Source organism: Oncorhynchus mykiss, chromosome Y (genome assembly GCF_013265735.2).
Source record: "Oncorhynchus mykiss isolate Arlee chromosome Y, USDA_OmykA_1.1, whole genome shotgun sequence".
Taxonomy (NCBI): Eukaryota; Metazoa; Chordata; class Actinopteri; order Salmoniformes; family Salmonidae; genus Oncorhynchus; species Oncorhynchus mykiss.
The window spans coordinates 28,555,348-28,577,256 of NC_048593.1; the positions used below are offsets into that span (position 1 = coordinate 28,555,348).

At 44.2% G+C, this 21,909-nt stretch overlaps 1 protein-coding gene across 1 annotated transcript; it reads right to left on the reverse strand.

Annotated features, from left to right (window-relative positions):
• Positions 1-5,814: 5,814 nt before the first annotated feature.
• On the reverse strand, positions 5,815-21,650 carry LOC110509931 (vesicle-associated membrane protein 2). The gene is made up of 5 exons (XM_021591152.2): positions 21,324-21,650; positions 11,207-11,309; positions 10,835-10,993; positions 10,604-10,655; positions 5,815-10,371 (listed from the first exon to the last, which is right to left on the reverse strand). Coding segments are annotated over exons 1-5 (333 nt in total). The 5' UTR covers positions 21,326-21,650; the 3' UTR covers positions 5,815-10,354.
• Positions 21,651-21,909: the final 259 nt, after the last annotated feature.

A 21,909-nucleotide genomic window follows, 5' to 3' on the forward strand; every position in this document is an offset into this window, starting at 1 on the left:
AGCCAAACCCAGATGACGCTGGGGCAATTGTGTGCTGCCCTATGGGACTCCCTATCATGGCTGGATGTGATACAGCCTGGATTTGAACCAGCAACTATAGTGATGCCTCTTAGCACTGAGATACCATGCCTTAGACCGCTGTGCCACCTGTGAGCCCACTATGTTCTATGTGTGTTATTTCTATGCTTCAAAACAAATCAAATCAAACTTTATTTGCCACATGCGCTGAATACGTGTAGACTTTACCGTGAAATGCTTACTTACAAGCCCTTAACCAACAGTGCACTTCAAGAAGACGAAAATATTTACCAAGTAGGCTCAAATAAAAAGTAACAATAAAAAGTAAAACAATAAGAATAACAATAACGAGGCTATATACAGGGGGCACCGGTACCGAGTCAGTGTGCAGGGGTACAGGCTAGTTGAGGTAATCTGTACATGTAGGTTGGGGTGAAGTGACTATGACGAGGTAACAAACAAACAGCGAGTAGCAACAGTGTACAAGGGGGGTACAAGGGGCGATACAAGGGGCGATTTTGATGAATTGTTCAGCAGTCTAATGCCTTGAGGGTAGAAGCTGTTGAGGAGCCTTTTGGTCCTAGAATTGGTGCTCCGGTACTGCTTGCCGTGTGGTAGCAGGGAAACAGTCTATGACTTGGGTTACTGGAGTCTCTGACAATTTTATGGGCTTTCCTCTGACACCGCCTATTATATATGTCCTGGATGGCAGGAAGCTTGGCCCCAGTGATGTACTGGGTTATTCACACTACCCTCTGTAGCACCTTACGGTCAGATGCCGAGTAGTTGCCATACCAGGCGGTGATACAACCGTTCAGGATGCTCTCGATGGTGCAGCTGTAGAACCTTTTGAGGATCTGGAGACCCATGCAAAAATCTTTTCAGTCTCCTGAGGGGGAAAAGGTTTTGTTGTGCCCTCTTCACGACTGTCTTGGTATGTTTGGACCATGATAGTTCGTTGGTGATGTGGACACCAAGGAACTTGAAACTCTCGAACAACTCCACTACAGCCCATTCAATGTTAATAGGGGCCTGTTCGGCCCGCCTTTTCCTGTAGTCCACGATCAGCTTCTTTGTCTTGCACACATTGAGGGAGAGGTTGTTGTCCTGGCACCATACTGCCAGTTCTCCAACCTCCTCCCTATAGGCCATCTCATCGTTGTCGTGGGTTGTCAGCAAACTTAATGATGGCGTTGGAGTCGTGCTTGGCCACATAGTCGTGGGTGAACAGGGAATACAGGAGGGGACTAAGTGCACACCTGAGGGGCCAAAGTGTTAAAGATCAGCGCGGCAGACGTATTGTTGCCGTCTCTTACCACCTGGGTGTGGCCCGTCAGGAAGTCTAGGATCCAGTTGCAGAGGGAGGTGTTTAGTCCCAGAGTCCTTAGCTTAGTGATAAGCTATGTGGGCACTATGGTGTTGAACGCTGAGCTGTATGAACAGCATTCTCACATAGGTGTTCCTTTTGTCCAAGTGGGAAAGGGCAGTGTGGAGTGCGATTGAGATTGCGTCATCTGTGGATCTGTTCGCGTGGTATGCGAATTGGAGTGGGTGTCCAGGAGGATGCTGTTGATGTGAGCCATGACCAGCCTTTCAAAGCACTTCATGGCTACCGACGTGAGTGTCACGGGGCGGTAATCATTTAGGCAGGTTACCTTCACTTCCTTGGGCACAGGTACTATGGTGGTCTGCTTGAAACATGTAAGTATTACAGACTCGGTCAGGGAGAGGTTGAAAATGTCAGTGAAAACACTTGACGGTTGGTCCGCGCATGCTTTGAGTACACGTCCTGGTAATCCGTCTGGCCCAGCGGGTTTGTGAATGTTGACCTGTTTAAAGGTTTTGTTCACATCGGCTACCGAGAGCATTATCACACAGTCATCTGGAACAGCTGGTGCTCTCATGCATGCTTCAGTGTTGCTTGCCTCGAAGCGAGCATAAAAGGCATTTAGCTCGTCTGGTAGGCTCGCGTCTCTGGGCAGCTCGCGTCTGGGTTTCCCTTTGTAGTCCGTAATAGTTTTCAAACCCTGCCACATCCGACGAGCGTCAGAGCCAGTGTAGTAGGATTCAATCTTAATCCTGTATTGACGCTTTGCTCGTTTGAGGGTTCATCTGAGGGCATACCAGGATTTCTTATAAAAGTCCGGATTAGTCTCCCTTGAAAACGGCAGCTCTAGCCTTTAGCTCGATGCGGATGTTGCCTGTAATCCATGGCATCTGGTTGGGATATGTACGTACAGTCACTGTGGGGATGACGTCATCGATGCACTAATTGATGAAACCGATGACTGAGGTGATGTATTCCTCAATGCCATTGGATGAATCCCAGAACATATTCCAGTCTCTGCTAGCAAAACAGTCCTGTAGTGTAGCATCCTCGTCATCTGACCACTTCCGTATTGAGCCACTGGTACTTCCTGCTTTAGTTTTTGCTTGTAAGCAGGAATCAGGAGGATTTCAGATTTGCCCAATGGAGGGCGGGGGAGAGCTTTGAATGCATCTCTGTGTGTGGAGTAAAGGTGGTCTAGGATTTTTTACCCCTGGCTTTTCCCTGGTTGCACAAAATTTGGTAAAACTGATTTAAATTTGCCTGCATTAAAGTCCCCTGCCACACCATTTCTGCATATGCTTCTTTGTATATGGCCTTAGTGCCAACTTCGCTTTGTGGTGGTAAATAGAAGGCTACGAGTAATGCAGATGAGAACTCTCTTGGTAGATAGTGTGGTCTACAGCTTCTCATTAGGTACTCTACCTCAGGCGAGCAATACCTCAATACTTTTTAAATATTAGACATCGCGCACCAGCTGTTTTTGACAAAAAGACACACACCCCCACCCCTCGTCTTACCAGAGGTAGTGTCTCTGTTCTACCGGTGCATGGAAAATCCCGCCAGCTCTATATTGTCCGTTTCTTCGTTCAGCCACGTCTCGGTGAAACATATGATGTTACAGATGTTACAGTTTTCAATGTCCCGTTGGTAGGACAATCTTAATAATAGGTCATCAATTTTATTTTCTAAAGATTGCACATTAACACGAAGAATGGAAGCCATTGGAAATTTGCTCGCTCGCCTCCGGATTCTCAGAAGGATCCCCGAACTGCGCCCCCTTTCCTGGCATCTTTTTTTTACGCAAAAGGCATGGATCTGGGCCTGTTCCAGTGAAAGCAGGATTTTCTTCTTGTCGGACTCATTAAAGGAAAAAGTTTCTTCCAGTTCACGGTGAGTAATCGTTTTTCTGATGTCCAGAAGTTATTTCGGTCATAAGAGACAGTAGCAGCAGCATTATGTACACAATAAATAAAAAAATAAGTTACACAAAATGCAAAAAAATAACAGTGGTTTAGATGGTACATTGATTCTCTACATTTTCTTGTTTTGTCACGTAAACTGAAATTAAGCGAACCTTTAGAATTTTAGCAACCAGGAAATGATGTACTGATTTCTGCATATTGCACCTTTAAACAGAAGCAAACGGAAATTAAACAAGGATAGACCTACCTGAATTCGTCCAATAGAAACTATTGTTTGCTCTGTTTGTTTCCATTTGGTTCTTGAACAGTAAACCGTAATGAATACACCCCTGCTGAGGCCTTCTCCTGACAAGACTGCATTTGCAATCTCTAGGCATTGTGAGGGGATATACCTATAAACACTAATGTCAAACCAATGAAATGTTGACTCAAACCTATATTTCCTATGGCAAAAGTGTAGAAATCTGTGTTATAATAATTCTATGAATGTGCTGTGCCCATTTCAATTACAGATGAAGTCGGAAGTTTACATACACTTAGGTTGGAGTCATTAAAACTTGTTTTTCAACCACTCCACTAATTTCTTGTTAACAAAATATAGTTTTGGCAAGTCGGCTAAGACATCTACTTTGTGCACGACACAAGTAATTTTTCCAACAATTGTTTACAGACAGATTATTACACTTATCACTGTATCACAATTCCAGTGGGTCAGAAGTTTACATACACTAAGTTGACTGTGCCTTTAAACGGCTTGGAAAATTCCAGAAAATTATGTCATGGCTTTAGAAGCTTCTGATAGGCTCATTGACATCATTTGAGTCAATTGGAGGTGTACCTGTGGATGTATTTCAAGGCCTACCTTGAACTACCTACTCAGCAGTGCCTCTTTGCTTGACATCATGAGAAAATCAAAAGAAATCAGCCAAGACCTATAGTACACCTCCACAAGTCTGGTTCATCCTTGGGAGCAATTTCCAAACGCCTGAAGGTACCGTGTTCATCTGTACAAACAATAGTATGCAGGTATAAACACCATGGGAACACGCAGCCGTCATACCGCTCAGGAAGGAGACGCTTTCTGTCTCCTAAATATGAACGTACTTTGGTGGGAAAAGTGCAAATCAATCCCAGAACAACAGCAAAGGACCTTGTGAAGATGCTGGAGGAAACAGGTACAAAAGTATCTATATCCACAGTAAAATGAGTCATATATCGATATTACCTGAAAGGCCGCTCCACAAGGAAGAAGCCACTGCTCCAAAACTGCCATAAAAAAGCCAGACTACGGTTTGCAACTGCACATGGGGACAAAGATCGTGCTTTTTGGAGAAATGTCCTCTGGTCTGATGAAACAAAAATATAACTGTTTGGCCATAATGACCAGTTCAGAGGAAAAAGGGGGAGGCTGGCAAGCTGAAGAACACCACCCCATCCATGAAGCACGGGGGTGGCAGCATCATGTTGTGGGGGTGCTTTGCTGCAGGTGGAGCAGTTCACAAAATAGATGGCATCATGAGGATGGAAAATGATGTGAATATATTGAAGCAACATCTCAAGACATCAGTCAGGAAGTTAAAGCTTGGTCGCAAATGGGTCTTCCAAATGGACAATGACCCCAAGCATACTTCCAAAGTTGTGGCAAAATGGCTTAAGGACAACAAAGTCAAGGTATTGGAGTGGCCATCACAAAGCCCTGACCTCAATCCTAGTGGGCAGAACTGAAAAAACATGTGCGAGCAAGGAGGCCTTACAAACCTGACTCAGTTACACCAGCTCTGTAAAGGAGGAATGGGCCAAAATTCCCCCAACTTATTGTGGGAAGCTTGTGGAAGGCTACCCAAAACGTTTGACCCAAGTTAAACAATTTAAAGGCAATGCTACCAAATACTAATTGAGATATGATGAAATAAATAAAAGCTGAAATAAATTATTTTCTCTACTATTATTCTCACATTTCACATTCTTAAAATAAAGTGGTGATCCTAACTGACCTAAGACAGGGAATTCTTACTAGGATTAAATGTCAGGAATTGTGAAAAACTGAGTTTAAATGGATTTGGTTAAGGTATATGTAATCCTCCGACTTCAACTGTACATACAACTTCATCTGAGTGTACAGTTCACACACAGTGTTCTTCTGACTTGGCCTTTGGTTCCTTTGGAGTGGATTCACAATGTTGGTGATCTGAACACTCAACAAATGTTGTCTTTACTAGCATAGATGGACACCTTCCCATAGTAACCCTAGCTAGCCTAAATATAATTGTATAATCCACATCTTCTCTCCAGGATGATGAAACCCTAAATTGGTGAGAGATTATGTGTGTGATTCATACATTCCATGAAAGCTACGCGATGGCTGTCTGCTAAAATATTTTGTGAAGACAATTTATAGTTATTTTAGGTTCATGTTTTTGGTGTGTGATTAATCTCTTTCTTGCTCAAATTCAAGTGAGATATGCCATCCTGTCTTGGTGACATATGACAAATATATCTGGTTTGCAATACAATACAGTTGTAGATAAATCAATTCTATTTGGACCCATTTTATCATAGATTTAATTTAATTTCATCATTAGTTTCAAACTCGGAACAATAAACACAGGTCATCAGAATGATTGGTTTTCCAATATATATATATATTGGAAAACCAATGAACATCATGGAAATATATATATATATTTCCATGATGTACATCAATATAAGAAGAGATTGATAGATTTACACTACAATTGTTTTTTATGTACTTCTGGTTTTAAATTGGTTTCCTCTGGTACATTGCAATCCACTTTGTTGAATATACAATCCCATTCAAAACAAAAACACAATAAATTAAATAAAACAGACTGAACAGAACACATTACCCATGATCCCCCAGTCTATTCCCTACTGAAAGGCAAGGCAAAAAGAGGCAATGTTGACTGTCACTTCCCCCAACCACAGTCCTCAAAGAACAAAATAATATTCCCTCCCCAAAATGAACAGCTCAAACAAAAATAATCATATTAACAACAGAGGAATCTGTTTCGAATCGTGACACCATTCTAAGAATTCTTGAAATTTGACTAGAGGGTTAAAATAAAATTCCAGTAACATCCCATTTTCTTGACTTGTCTGACATGATTAACATAGAGAACAAGTCTTTATTTAATCTTTCCCCCCTCTTCCAATGTACACACAACCCAAGCCATTGACATCATACCTAAGTTATTACTAACTTTATGCAAATTACAAAGAAAACATAGGGTCCGACATTATATTTTATACATTTCATGTGTTTTAGTTAGAGCATTGTGATTTTATTGCCAACCTGTGACGGTCCAGTGCCTCAAAAGGTTGCCTCCTATGTTGAATCCACCGAACACCTCTTAGGGTTGGCAATAACACAATATTCTCATCCATATCATATTCTAGCCCCGCAAAATGCACCCAGAATACAACAGGAAAAAGTGCCTGGACATTAAAAGTTGCACAGACCCATCCTCACAGAGAAGAAAAGCAACAGAAATGAGCACTCACAGAACATAAAGTTGTCTATTTTTGTATCTAAATTTACTGAGCACTCTTTAGGTCAACCCTTGGATTTGTGAACAACACAGTAGTCCTACCCCGACCCGTCGTGTCATGTCACTCCAATCCACTGAGACAATAATAACTCGAAGGCAGCCCTCTATTTTTCGTCACCTTCAAAATTGTGATTATTTGCTACTCAAATGTTTATATAGCTTCATGTAGTTTTTCGTTTTCACATTGTAGATTTTCATGAACTGTTATAATCCCTGACCAGAGGAAATAGGAACCCCCTTCCCCCAAATATACCCCCACACTACAACACCAGACAATACAGACTTGTTTTTATACATGTTTTGTTTGTTTTGTTAAACAGCTATAGATAACGTTCATATTTTTTTTATCTTTAAATTGTTGTCAGCACGACAGAGACACACAAAAGATAAGTTGTGCTATTATTAGTTATAGGAGCATATGTCTAAAGACTTGGTACAGATTAAAGTAGTTTTATGGGGGGGGGGGGGGTGAAGCACATTTTACTTAGGTTTGGTTTCTCTTGCATATCTTCAAATAGCACATAATGTCACCATCTATTTGCCGGGTATGACATGTTGACTAAGATCTGAAAGGGTTAAAAAGTCATGTGACTAGGTATTTTGGGTTAAGGGTATGCTGTCAAAAACAGGTACCAGTACTATTGCTGTTAAAGTGACCCGGGTAAAATATGTTGTGTTCCTCTACTTGTTTTTGATGGCAGTTGGCAGCATAAGAAAGAAGACCTGGTCTTTGGTAATTTCCCTCTGAATTAGTTTGCTCTACTTAAGTGGATTAAAGGGGAGGGTGGGGGATATGCTTCACAGGGAGATAATGGATAAGGCCATTCCCACTAACATGTGTGTGATAGAGAGAGAGAGAGAGAGCGAGAGAGAGAGAGAGAGAGAGAGAGAGAGAGGGGGGGGAGAGAGAGAGAGAGGAGTAAGAAAGAGAGAGTGAGGGGGGCGAGAGAAAGAGCAAGGGAATATCTGTGTCGTTTATTCATAAAGTGATGGGTGGTTGGGGGAGGGGGGGGGGGCTCTGCCAGTTAATATTCCTTGAGCATACCTGGAAAAATGGCAAACTTGACCAGTCTGAAAGAGTCAGTGGGCTAATCTGTTACTCCACCACTCTGCTCATCAAATTCAGTTGTCATGGAAACAGCTTGCCCACATCGGTGAGGTCTAAGTGGCCTAATCTGTCAAGATAAACTAGGGATATTCCCAGGGCGGCAGTGTTTCACCAACACACATTCACAGTGTAGGATCCTGAATCAGTGAGGGGGGAGCTGGGGACGGAGGTGAAACAGGAGGATGTAGGAAGTATGCAGATCCGGTGGAACAGAGGGGAAGAGGCCATGTTGAAGTGACATAACCTATGGGAACAACTATATATCCTACAGTTCCAGGGGTCTTTCTGTTACTACTCATAACGTAGGCTAACAGAGCTGGCAGATCGATAGCACTAGCAACAGGTAGGCCTTTACAGGGACATGGGACAAGAGGTAACCATGCAAGAGCAATCCACTAAGACCATACCATTAAGGGCACCAATGAGAAAATAACAGAAAATAAAAGCCTCTCCCTAGTTTCTTGGCAGTGTTTATCTTACAGAGGTAAACTGCAAAAAGACACGTACACACAAAAAGGTAGAGAGGAGCTCTCTGCTCACAGCAGTTAGTGAAGCCCTGCTTGAGTTCAGTCTCCTCTTTACCTGTCTGCTTCACACAAACACAAACATATGCTATATAAAATATACTCTATTACTATGTTTAAAAAAGAAAAAGGCAGTAACTAGGGAGAAATGAAAGAAAGAGAGAGAACCACAGCACTAGCTAAACGCTCACTCTATCTTGTGTGCTGGAATGCTAAGACGTTTTTCATGACATTTCTAGGAATGTTCACTTAAGTTTTACAGCAACTCTGAATCTGTCGATGAAGCTGGTACCCATGACCCAAGTTAGTCCCTTTCTCTAGATCATCTTGTTCTGCTACTGTTTGTCTATGCCAGTTGCTTCATCTATCTTAATACTTGTACCTTCACTTTCAAATAAGGCTGAGTTGTCTGTGTATGTGCTCATCAATAGGTGAGGTTTTGCTGCAAGAGGTTCTCTCTCTGACGGTCATTCTGTTGACAAGTCAGACAGCGGTCATTCTGTTGACCAGTCAGACAGCGGTCATTCTGTTGACCAGTCAGACAGCGGTCATTCTGTTGACCAGTCAGACAGCGCCATCAATATCAAAGTTCTTTGTGCATTTCACACCACCTAACCGTTTTCAGTCAGCCATTCCCCCTACACAATATAAAGAATGGATTTGAACATTTTGACCATTAAGGTGATACGTTTTGATTAGAGACTAAGGCTTTACTGTGTCATTGTGATTATTTAGTTAGTAATGACATCTCTGTAGGATTGGTCCATTGTCACAGCAACTTTATGCAATTTTTTGTTGCTGAAATGAACAAATGAATCCGGTTCAAATTATGATCCACCAAACAAAAACTAGTCAGCCCTCCTTTCTATCAGTATTGTTATTTTCCCCACTCTGGCTTGTTATATTGATTTCTACAATAATATTTACGGTGACTTTATACAGGCTATCTATTTTCTGTTTTCAAAGATACTTACACATACATGTGCTACAGTGACAGCATTTGTACTAGACTGCCATCAAGGAATGTTCTCGAAATAAGACACTAAGTAAAATAAAAAACATCTACAGACATTGGTCCAACTCTAATGGTAGTTTAAAAAGAGAAGGTATATGACTAGGAAACAGCAGACAGGGAAACAGAAACGAAAACAAAGAGAAAGAGTGAAAGGATTCTGAAGAGACAGTATGGCTAAATGGTATAGAAGAGAGAAAGTGATGGAGAAGCAAAAGATGGGAGAAGAGGATGGGAATATTGATGAAGTACCTCGGTTAAAGGAGACTATGTCACTGTGCAAAGATGCACCTATACTCTATGTGAGACAGAGCAAGAGAGAGAAATCCAGAGACAGGCAGAGACAGTGAGAGAGAAAGTGCAAGATATGCACACTCTGATTAATAGGCAGTAGTTCAAATCTGAATCATAAGTAAAATTAATACAAAAATTAAAAAATACAAAACGCACACCCACACACAACCTACAAAAACATTATATCATAATAAAACTCTACAAAGAACTATATATGTGTCTGGTATATAACAATTATCACCAGGGTCATCATTTTCCTTTTCTGTTGTTGTCATCGGTAACAATCACAACAAGTATTGGAGTCTAGTATGAACGACAGATTAGAAAAGCAGGAAGTATTTACAAAGGAGGCAGGTCCACAGATTTACAGGACATAGACTGACAGGAGTCCAGAGGTGAGGCGGTGGAAGCAGGGGCTGAGGGGGTCAGGGCGTTCAGGGCAGGGTCATATTGAGACTATTTAGGAGCAATTTAATGAATTCAACGTTAGTGGATCATTTCCTCGTCAATTTAAAGAATTTTCTGTTGCAAGGAAGCGGGCAGTCTTGACTGCAGACTGGGGTAGGAGCCACTCATCTTAGGTGCTGAAGTAGACTGGAGAGAGATAATTAGAGAGAAAGAAAGAGGAGAGAGCGAGAGAGAGAGAGAGAGAGAGAGAGAGAGAGAGGGAGAGAGAGAGAGAGGGAGAGAGAGAGAGAAAGAGAGAGAGAGAGAGAGAGAGAGAGAGAGAGAGAGAGAGAAATATATATATATATATAATTTTTAAGCAGAGAGTATATCTTCATTCAAACTGCCATGGCAGGAAGAGTGTGGGTGTGAACCTTACCGATGAGGACAATGAGGACAATCGCACATATCAGCCCCAGGATAATCATCATCTAGAGGAAGCAGAGTTGGAAATGGAGAGGCAGTAAATCAGGGGGGATGAAACATGAGGTTAATCACAAAGTATACTTTTAATTCATTGAATTATGTTTTAACATGAGTCTTAAAAGCCTCAAAGGAAATTACTATTATCATGAATTAATGTACTATCTATCCCAGTCTATACCCTTACCTTGGCATTCTTCCACCAATACTTGTTCTTGAGTTTTGCAGCGCTGGTCTCGAACTGTGAGGCTCCAGCCTGCAGAGCATCGGCCCGATCATCCAGCTCTGACAGCTTCTGATCACGCTCCAGAACCTTATCCACGTTTACACGCATGATATCCACCACCTGGGGAGGGAAGAAACATGGGCCGAAAACAGACAGGGTGAATCACTCAATCATCTCAGACTGAGTAATGTATTGTTTACATTAGTGTGTTGGACACGCATTCATCCAGTCCATGTCAGCTTGTGACTATTCACAGCATGTGAGCAATGTAAAGATATTTCTGTGGGTCAGTACGTGTGTAATACAAGGTGAGTGTGTCTGCATGTTCCTCACCTCATCCACCTGAGCCTGTGTCTGTTGCAGGCGGCGGTTGCTGGTGAGGTTGGGAGGGGGCGCCGCTCCATCTGCGGGGGCGCCGGCAGCAGCTGGGGCAGACCTGTCAATCAAACACAACTCGTCAGTCTATTCACCTTCAATGATGTAAGAATGAACATGTAGTAATGCATGCATCTACTAAATAGGCAAACCAATCCCTTTGGTACATAAAAGTCAAATAAGTTACTATCAAATCATGGCTGCTTGGAATTATCATTTTCTTTTTCAAGTCTTCTACTCCACTAGCCAGCACCTCGCCTAAACAGGTGTGCGTTTCTTTCGCCTACAGATTGCTTGGAATTATCCACCATCACAGTACTCACTGAGGCTGAATCTCAACCTTATAGGTTTGGATACAGCTTGACTGGATGATGGGAAAGGTAGGCAGAATATCTCTCTTTAATGAGCCTCAACAGGCTGAATGGTTTATAAATACTGAACATTAACATCCAACACCAGGATCCAAGGGCCTAGATAAAATGATCCACCAAGCATGAAATACAATGATAAGAATCAGCTGTGCTTACAACCATTTCCACTGTATTCATAACACCCACTACTGAAGCACATTCAGTGAGGTTCTGAATGAATCCAAACCATCACATTCTCTGGTTCTATTTTGTGAAGTGCACCAGTCCCTCCTGCAGAAAAGCACCCCCACAACATGATGCTGCCACCCCCGTGCTTCGCGGTTGGGATGGTGTTCTTCGGCTTGCAAGCGGCCCCCTTTTTCCTCCAAACATAACGATGGTCATTATGGCCAAACAGTTATATTTTTGTTTCATCAGACCAGAGGACATTTCTCTAAAAATGCCTTTTTTATGGCGGTTTTGGAGCAGTGGCATCTTCCTTGCGGAGCGGCCTTTCAGTTTATGTCGATATAGGACTCATTTTAATGTGGATATAGATACTTTTGTACCTGTTTCCTCCAGCATCTTCACAAGGTCCTTTGCTGTTGTTCTGGGATTGATTTGCACTTTTTGCACCAAAGTACGTTCATCTCTAGGAGACAGAACGCGTCTCCTTCCTGAGCGGTATGATGGCTGCGTGGTCCCATGGTGTTTATACTTGCATACTATTCTTTGTACAGATGAACGTGGTACCTTGGAAATTGCTCCCAAGAATGAACCAGACTTGTGGAGGTCTACAATTTGTTTCTGAGTTATTGGCTGATTTCTTTTGATTTTCCCATGATGTCAAGCAAAGAGGCACTGAGTATGAAAGTAGGCCCTGAAATACATTGACAGGTACACCTCCAATTGACTCAAATGATCTCAATTAGCCTATCAGAAGCTTTTAAAGCCATGACATTATTTTCTGGAATTTATCAAGCTGTTTAAAGGCACAGTCAACTTAGTGTATGTAAACTTCTGACCCACTGGAATTGCGATACAGTGAATTTATAAGTTAAATAATCTGTCAAAACAATTGTCGGAAAAATGACTTGTGTCATGCACAAAGTAGATGTCCTAATTGACTTTCCAAAACTATAGTTTGTTAACAAGAAATTAGTGGAGTGGTTGAAAAACAAGTTTTTGTTACGGTGCGTGAATGAGGACCCAAAAGCGAATCAACTTAAACAGAGCTTCTTTAATTACCAAACATAGGTAGGCTCAGATGGACCGGCAGATTCCGACAGGACAGGACAAGGTTACAGCAAACATGACGACAGTCTGGTTCAGGCATGAATGACACAAACAAACAAGAATCCGACAAGGACAGGAGCAGAAACAGAGAGAGATATTGGGACCTAATCAGAGGGAAAAAAGGGAACAGGTGGGGAACGGGGTGAATGGGTAGTTAGAGGAGACAAGGGACAGCTGGGGGAAAGCGGGGGAGAAAAGGTAACCTAACACGACCAGCAGAGGGAGACAGGGTGAAGGGAAAGGACAGAGACAAGACAACATGACAGTACATGACAGTACCCCCCCACTCACCGAGCGCCTCCTGGCGCACTCGAGGAGGAAACCTGGCGGCAACGGAGGAAATCATCAATCAGCGCACGGTCCAGCACGTCCCGAGAGGGAACCCAACTCCTCTCCTCAGGACCGTACCCCTCCCAGTCAACTAGGTACTGATGACCACGGCCCCGAGGACGCATGTCCAAGATTTTACGGACCCTGTAGATAGGTGCGCCCTCGACAAGGATGGGGGGGGGGGGGGGGAAGACGAGCGGGGGCGCGAAGAACGGGCTTAACACAGGAGACATGGAAGACCGGGTGGACGCGACGAAGATATCGCGGAAGAAGAAGTCGCACTGCGACAGGATTAATGACCTGAGAGATACGGAATGGACCAATGAACCGCGGGGTCAACTTGCGAGAAGCCGTCTTAAGGGGAAGGTTCTGAGTGGAGAGCCAAACTCTCTGACCGCGACAATATCTAGGGCTCTTAGTTCTACGCTTATTAGCAGCTCTCACAGTCTGCGCCCTATAACGGCAAAGTGCAGACCTGACCCTCTTCCAGGTGCGCTCGCAACGTTGGACAAAAGCCTGAGCGGAGGGGACGCTGGACTCGGCGAACTGAGATGAGAACAACGGAGGCTGGTACCCGAGGCTACTCTGAAAAGGAGATAGCCCGGTCGCAGACGAAGGAAGCGAGTTGTGGGCGTATTCTGCCCAGGGGAGCTGTTCTGACCAAGACGCAGGGTTGCGAAAAGAAAGACTGCGTAAGATGCGACCAATAGTCTGATTGGCCCGTTCTGCTTGACCGTTAGACTGGGGGTGAAAGCCGGAAGAGAGACTGACGGAAGCCCCAATCAAACGGCAAAACTCCCTCCAAAATTGAGACGTGAATTGCGGACCTCTGTCCGAAACGACGTCTGACGGAAGGCCATGAATTCTGAAAACATTCTCGATGATGATTTGTGCCGTCTCTTTAGCAGAAGGAAGCTTAGCAAGGGGAATGAAATGAGCCGCCTTAGAGAACCTATCGACAACCGTAAGAATAACAGTCTTCCCCGCTGACGAAGGCAGTCCGGTGACAAAATCTAAGGCGATGTGAGACCACGGTCGAGAGGGAATAGGAAGCGGCCTGAGACGGCCGGCAGGAGGAGAGTTACCGGACTTAGTCTGCGCGCAGACCGAACAAGCAGCCACGAAACGACGCGTGTCATGCTCCCGGGTGGGCCACCAGAAACGCTGGCGAATGGAAGCAAGCGTACCCCGAACGCCAGGGTGGCCGGCTAACTTGGCAGAGTGAGCCCACTGAAGAACGGCCAGACGAGTAGGAACGGGAACGAAAAGAAGGTTCCTAGGACAAGCGCGCGGCGACGGAGTTTGAGTGAGTGCTTGCTTTACCTGCCTCTCAATTCCCCAGACAGTCAACCCGACAACACGCCCCTCAGGGAGAATCCCCTCGGGGTCAGTGGAGGCTACTGAAGAACTGAAGAGACGAGACAAAGCATCAGGCTTGGTGTTCTTAGAGCCCGGACGATAAGAAATCACGAACTCGAAACGAGCGAAAAACAGCGCCCAACGCGCCTGACGCGCATTAAGTCGTTTGGCAGAACGGATGTACTCAAGGTTCCTATGGTCAGTCCAAACGACAAAAGGAACGGTCGCCCCCTCCAACCACTGTCGCCATTCGCCTAGGGCTAACCGGATGGCGAGCAGTTCGCGGTTACCCACATCATAGTTACGTTCCGACGGCGACAGGCGATGAGAAAAATACGCGCATGGGTGGACCTTGTCGTCAGAGAGGGAGCGCTGAGAAAGGATGGCTCCCACTCCCACCTCTGACGCGTCAACCTCGACAACGAACTGTCTAGAGACGTCAGGTGTAACAAGGATAGGAGCGGATGTAAAACGATTCTTGAGGAGATCAAAAGCTCCCTGGGCGGAAACGGACCACTTAAAGCACGTCTTGACAGAAGTAAGGGCTGTGAGAGGAGCTGCCACCTGACCGAAATTACGGATGAAACGACGATAGAAGTTCGCGAAGCCGAGAAAGCGCTGCAGCTCGACGCGTGACTTAGGGACGGGCCAATCAATGACAGCTTGGACCTTAGCGGGATCCATCTTAATGCCTTCAGCGGAAATAACAGAACCGAGAAATGTGACGGAGGAGGCATGAAAAGTGCACTTCTCAGCCTTCACAAAAAGACAATTCTCTAAAAGGCGCTGGAGGACACGTCGAACGTGCTGAACATGAATCTGGAGTGACGGTGAAAAAATCAGGATATCGTCAAGGTAAACGAAAACAAAGATGTTCAGCATGTCTCTCAGGACATCATTGACTAATGCCTGAAAGACAGCTGGAGCGTTAGCGAGGCCGAAAGGAAGAACCCGGTATTCAAAGTGCCCTAACGGAGTGTTAAACGCCGTCTTCCACTCGTCCCCCTCCCTGATGCGCACGAGATGGTAAGCGTTACGAAGGTCCAACTTAGTGAAAAACCTGGCTCCCTGCAGGATCTCGAAGGCTGAAGACATAAGAGGAAGCGGATAACGATTCTTCACTGTTATGTCATTCAGCCCTCGATAATCTATGCAGGGGCGCAGAGACCCGTCCTTCTTCTTGACAAAAAAAAACCCCGCTCCGGCGGGAGAGGAGGAGGGGACTATGGTACCGGCGTCAAGAGCTACAGACAAATAATCCTCGAGAGCCTTACGTTCGGGAGCCGACAGAGAGTATAGTCTACCCCGGGGGGGGTGGTTCCCGGAAGGAGATCAATACTACAATCATACGACCGGTGTGGAGGAAGAGAGGTGGCCCTGGACCGACTGAACACCGTGCGCAGATCGTGATATTCCTCCGGCACCCCTGTCAAATCACCAGGCTCCTCCTGTGAAGAAGAGACAGAGGAAACAGGAGGGATAGCAGACATTAAACATTTCACATGACAAGAGACGTTCCAGGAGAGGATAGAATTACTAGACCAATTAATGGAAGGATTATGACAAACTAGCCAGGGATGGCCCAAAACAACAGGTGTAAAAGGTGAACGAAAAATTAAAAAAGAAATGGTTTCACTATGATTACCAGAAACAGTGAGGGTTAAAGGTAGCGTCTCACGCTGAATCCTGGGGAGAGGACTACCATCCAGGGCGAACAAGGCCGTGGGCTCCTTTAACTGTCTGAGAGGAATGTCATGTTCCCGAGCCCAGGTCTCGTCCATAAAACAGCCCTCCGCCCCAGAGTCTATTAAGGCACTGCAGGAAGCTGACGAACCGGTCCAGCGTAGATGGACCGACAAGGTAGTGCAGGATCTTGAAGGAGAGACAGGAGTAGTAGCGCTCACCAGTAGCCCTCCGCTTACTGACGAGCTCTGGCCTTTTACTGGACATGAAGTGACAAAATGACCAGCGGAACCGCAATAGAGACAGAGGCGGTTGGTGATTCTCCGTTCCCTCTCCTCAGTCGAGATGCGGATACCTCCCAGCTGCATGGGCTCAGCACCCGAGCCGGCAGAGGAAGATGGTAGTGATGCGGAGAGGGAGGCGACGGAGAGCGCGAGCTCCTTTCCACGAGCTCGGTGACGAAGATCAACCCGTCGCTCAATGCGAATAGCGAGTTCAATCAAGGAATCCACGCTGGAAGGAACCTCCCGGGAGAGAATCTCATCCTTTACCTCTGCGCGGAAACCCTCCAGAAGACGAGCGAGCAAGGCCGGCTCGTTCCAGCCACTGGAGACAGCAAGAGTGCGAAACTCAATAGAGTAGTCTGTTATGGATCGATTGCCTTGACATAGGGAAGACAGGGCCCTGGAAGCCTCCTCCCCAAAAACAGATCGATCAAAAACCCGTATCATCTCCTCCTTAAAGTCTTGATACTGGTTAGTACACTCAGCCCTTGCCTCCCAGATTGCCGTGCCCCACTCACGAGCCCGTCCAATAAGGAGAGATATGACGTAGGCGACACGAGCAGTGCTCCTGGAGTAAGTGTTGGGCTGGAGAGAAAACACAATATCACACTGGGTGAGGAACGAGCGGCATTCAGTGGGCTCCCCAGAGTAACACGGCGGGTTATTGATTCTGGGCTCCGGAGATTCGAAAGCCCTGGAAGTGGCCGGTGGATCGAGGCGGAGATGGTGAACCTGTTCTGTGAGGTTGGAGACTTGGGTGGCCAGGGTCTCAACGGCATGTCGAGCAGCAGACAATTCCTGCTTGTGTCTGCCTAGCATCGCTCCCTGGATCTCGACGGCTGAGTGGAGAGGATCCGAAGTCGCTGGGTCCATTCTTGGTCGGATTCTTCTGTTACGGTGCGTGAATGAGGACCCAAAAGCGAATCAACTTAAACAGAGCTTCTTTAATTACCAAACATAGGTAGGCTCAGATGGACCGGCAGATTCCGACAGGACAGGACAAGGTTACAGCAAACATGACGACAGTCTGGTTCAGGCATGAATGACACAAACAAACAAGAATCCGACAAGGACAGGAGCAGAAACAGAGAGAGATATTGGGACCTAATCAGAGGGAAAAAAGGGAACAGGTGGGGAACGGGGTGAATGGGTAGTTAGAGGAGACAAGGGACAGCTGGGGGAAAGCGGGGGAGAAAAGGTAACCTAACACGACCAGCAGAGGGAGACAGGGTGAAGGGAAAGGACAGAGACAAGACAACATGACAGTACATGACAGTTTTAATGACTCCAACCTAAGTGTATGTAAACTTCCCACTTAAACGGTATCTTTTTTTTTGTTTCGGTGTGATGATGGCGTGTATTGTGTCTCGTCAGTATTTCCAGCACCCAAGTAGAGCAATAGTTGTGTAACTGTAACTGCACCCCCAAGCAGGGGTCATACACTGTAAACTAAATGGCTTTAGGGAAGTAGTCATTTTCATAATAGCTCTAACTGTATGTGAGAGTGAGTATCAAACTCAATGTTATTTCATTTGAAGTCTCTGTAGCCTTTTTATTATTGTATAATCATAGGGGTATTATAGGGATAAGTGGGAAATAATGAATACACAGCGTTGAGTATGAACCGCTTTCAATCTTGTTTCTCAACTACATCTTGAGGCTGCCTCCTGTCGGTAGTGACCCTCTTCCTCCAGCAGAGTGAGACAAAACTCAGTATAAAGGTCACCTTTAAGTCTGTCACACACAGCTAATCTCCATGTGGCTACAAATCCTTCTGTACACTCCTGATGTTTTCGTTTGCCTGGCTTTATCAGTCCAAAGCAAGCCCTGTCTGGAAACACTAATTTTCTGGCTTGTGCCATTTTGCCACATTAATCATTATGCTACCCAAATCGTATGTATTTTACTGGGAGCCTCCATTATGTTAGTGATGTCTAGGTTGGTCGTGTTCTTTCTCATCTTGTTTACAGGCCAAATCCTGCCCAGTCTCTTTCACCTTCACTGCAGAAGGGGCCATCGTCACTGCGCCGCGAGGAAAAGCCAGATGAACGATGGATGAGGACGGTTATTGGCAACTCACCCTGTGTGTTTTGTAGATCATTGCCTACAACAACCATTGTTTTCTCAGGGACTCGAGATAAAAGCAGAGGGTAGATTGTGTGCACAGTGACGGGGAAAATATTCAATGTGAACGACAAAATGTATTGTGTAAGCTAGCCTCGGAAATAAGACTAATGGAGTGACGACAGCAGCCTTGGGGGAAATCCAGGGCAAGACCATGCTGTAAAGGGGTTACCATGAATTTGACAGTAGTACAGGCAGCTTGGTGGCAATTAAAAGTCTGTATATCATATTAAAGTACACCTACTGTGATATACATATGGTATCAAATCAAGTACAGTGCCGTACATTTTACTGTATTATACTGTGGAAAAGTAAATGCTACCGTGATTGGAATGAATTCATTGATTCATTCATTGAGGGGAGGGGTTTGTATTTCACAGTATTTTTCTGTTATTACAACGGATTGGTGCAAGCAGGTTTACTGCTAGGTAAAGTGTTCAAACATTACATCATTTTAATTAATATTTGATGTTTTATATCACTTGCACTTCTAAAGGCCTTAACAGAGGCTTCTAAATTGGCAGTGACTACAGGGCAAAACAGAGCAAAAGAACTTGTCAAAACGCTCAACCATTTAAGGTTTAAGACTTGCTGCCACTCCAATCTCTCCACTATTCCGTTTAAATTGATGGGGCTGGCTCTAAAACCAAATAGAAGTTAAATTGGCACAACATTCTCACTCGCAGGTGCAGCAAATATGCCTTAAAATATGTTAATGAGCCAGAAACAACAATACCATGCATCAAACTAGTGGTCAAAGGTTTTTGTCAGTCTAAAGATACAGTACGGTACTGTATTCTGTGGGATGGATTTACAGTAAGAATCGAAATAGAGCCATTTCCCCACAAGACTCCATAATTTACAATATGCTGCAGTAAAAGGTTTCAGAGTTGTTTTACTGATAATACCTAAAATTACTATATTATGAAAAAAAACGTCCCTTGTCAAGCAAATCAGCATATCAGCCAGTTAACAGTTCATATTCCCTTTGAAAAACAGCTGTCATGCTCTGCTTGATCATTCTACACACACGCACACGACAATTAGCCTTTTGTTATTAATAGGCAACTACATTAACTAGTAGGCCTAAATACACGTCTTTCTTCACTTTAAATGACCGATTGACATAAACATTCAAATGAAGCATTTACAAATAGTCTTTCATCCATTACGAGACAGCGCTCACACACACCATAGTCACAAAGTGGACTAGCCTGTAAATCGGTTTCAGCACCGTGGGAAAACAACGAAAGGCAGCGCTGTCCAGTGTTGAAAAGTAGGATTGGCACGGGCGTTGCATGGTTCCCCAACATTTCTCCCATTTAAGTTAGCATAAAGAGAGGGGGTTTCATGTTTGTTGAAAAGGTGAGGGTGGTCCTGAGTTTCGTTTGAAAGCAATGTCACCACCAATTTATCGGGGGCGTTACAGTGAGAAAATAGGATACATGCATAACCAATGGTATGGTTACATGTGTTTATCAACAGCATGTTGAAGATGTAACATTGACATTTGTTGCCTGGCCTCAACGAGATGTACCGGTAGTCTGTTTCAACACCTTGTTTGTATGCACGAATCAACAGAGAAAAGACTAACACGGCCATCTTCCCTGGCAGTGAAACACCTGCGTCCTGTAACCTAGCAGTCGCAAAAAAAACAAAAAATACAGACGAGTGAACATAGTAGGGCTATAGCCTGTCAAGGAAAGGATCAGAAAACGGTCACATCCCCAGTGTAGCCTTGAGTCCTCAAATAAAATACTTAAATCGCGCGACAATCGACAGATATGAGCGTCAGTTACCCCCACCCCCACCGTTGGTTAGCAATATCAAGTAGGCTAAACCCATAAAATGGCTAATAATAGTCACCTCTACATCCATTACATCCAAGATAATATGGATGTGTTGCTTCTCTAATAAGATGTTGAATTAAATAAAATATGTTTTTAGGTCGAAGTTGCTCATAATAAGTGTATTTTGAGCAGTATCCATTCATTTGTCTAGAAAGGAATAGCAGAAACCAATCCAAATAACCAAATTAGAAATGTGTAGGTTTTATACTTTCAATTCCAATGTAATTTTACAAATGGATATTCAGATAGCAGACGAATAAACGGACGTCAACCCATTCAAATCAAACCAGTTCAACCCGGAGAAAATGCGTGCATGTCCAATTCCAATGATAAGAAAATACATATTTTAAATGTGAATAAATATACCTAATTATAAATAGCCAACGTGACTGAAATATGTTGTAAGGAAATATGGCTGACAACAGGGGCCAATGAGTAACCGTTATTCGACGCCTATGGAATAGCCTATAGGCTAATGTTGGATATATCCCATTTAACCTATGTGTGTTATAATGTGTTGTCAGTAAATGTTGATAAATAAACATCAAATAGTAAATATAGTTCATCAACACAATGATAATGCAATTATAGTGGTCTTTAACCCTGACGCACGATTTAAATGCCATATATGCCTTGGAGACAATTGTTAATTTAATTGGCTTTCTAAAACCATTTCTGAACAACAAATAGGCTTGCACCCTGCTGCCCACCGACCATGGAATGATACATTCACATTAGACATCAAGCAAACAAAGAAAATACATGTCACCAGTAGGTTAGGCAACAGGGTGATACTCACATTTCTTATGATGGTTTATTAATGTACGCAAATCCGACTGGAATGTAGGCTATTCGCCTAATAAGTGGCTATTGAGTGGGCTGCCTTCAGCGCTCTTTTTTCCTCTCGCTCCCTCTCAATTGATTCCCTCTTCTTGCGTTTTATATAGGAGGGAGTGATAATGTTTACCACCAATATGTGTTTATTTCCCCTTGTAAATGTTCCCCTTTTCTCCGTTCGTGTGCTTCTTTTATGCCGCACCTCGCCAATATCGTTTTATTATAACTGAGCTACAGCTAGACTCCTCTGTGTCAGTACTGTAATGAACATGTAATAAACAGACACTTGGATTAGGGGAACGAAAATGGCTTGATTACGTCATTCGTCATCCAGAGAGCCGCAGGTTTAAAGGGGTGGTCAGCCAAAGGAATGGAAGACATATGGCAGTGTGCCCATATACGGTCAAGGTTTACCAGGGGTTGATCAGTTTTAAAATCCATAAAATCTTAATGGTTAGGAAACTATGTCTCATTGAAAACCATAATGTATTAGTTGAAAAGGCAGAGTGGCCTATTGTCATTTTGATGGTGGACCTCATTAAAGGTGG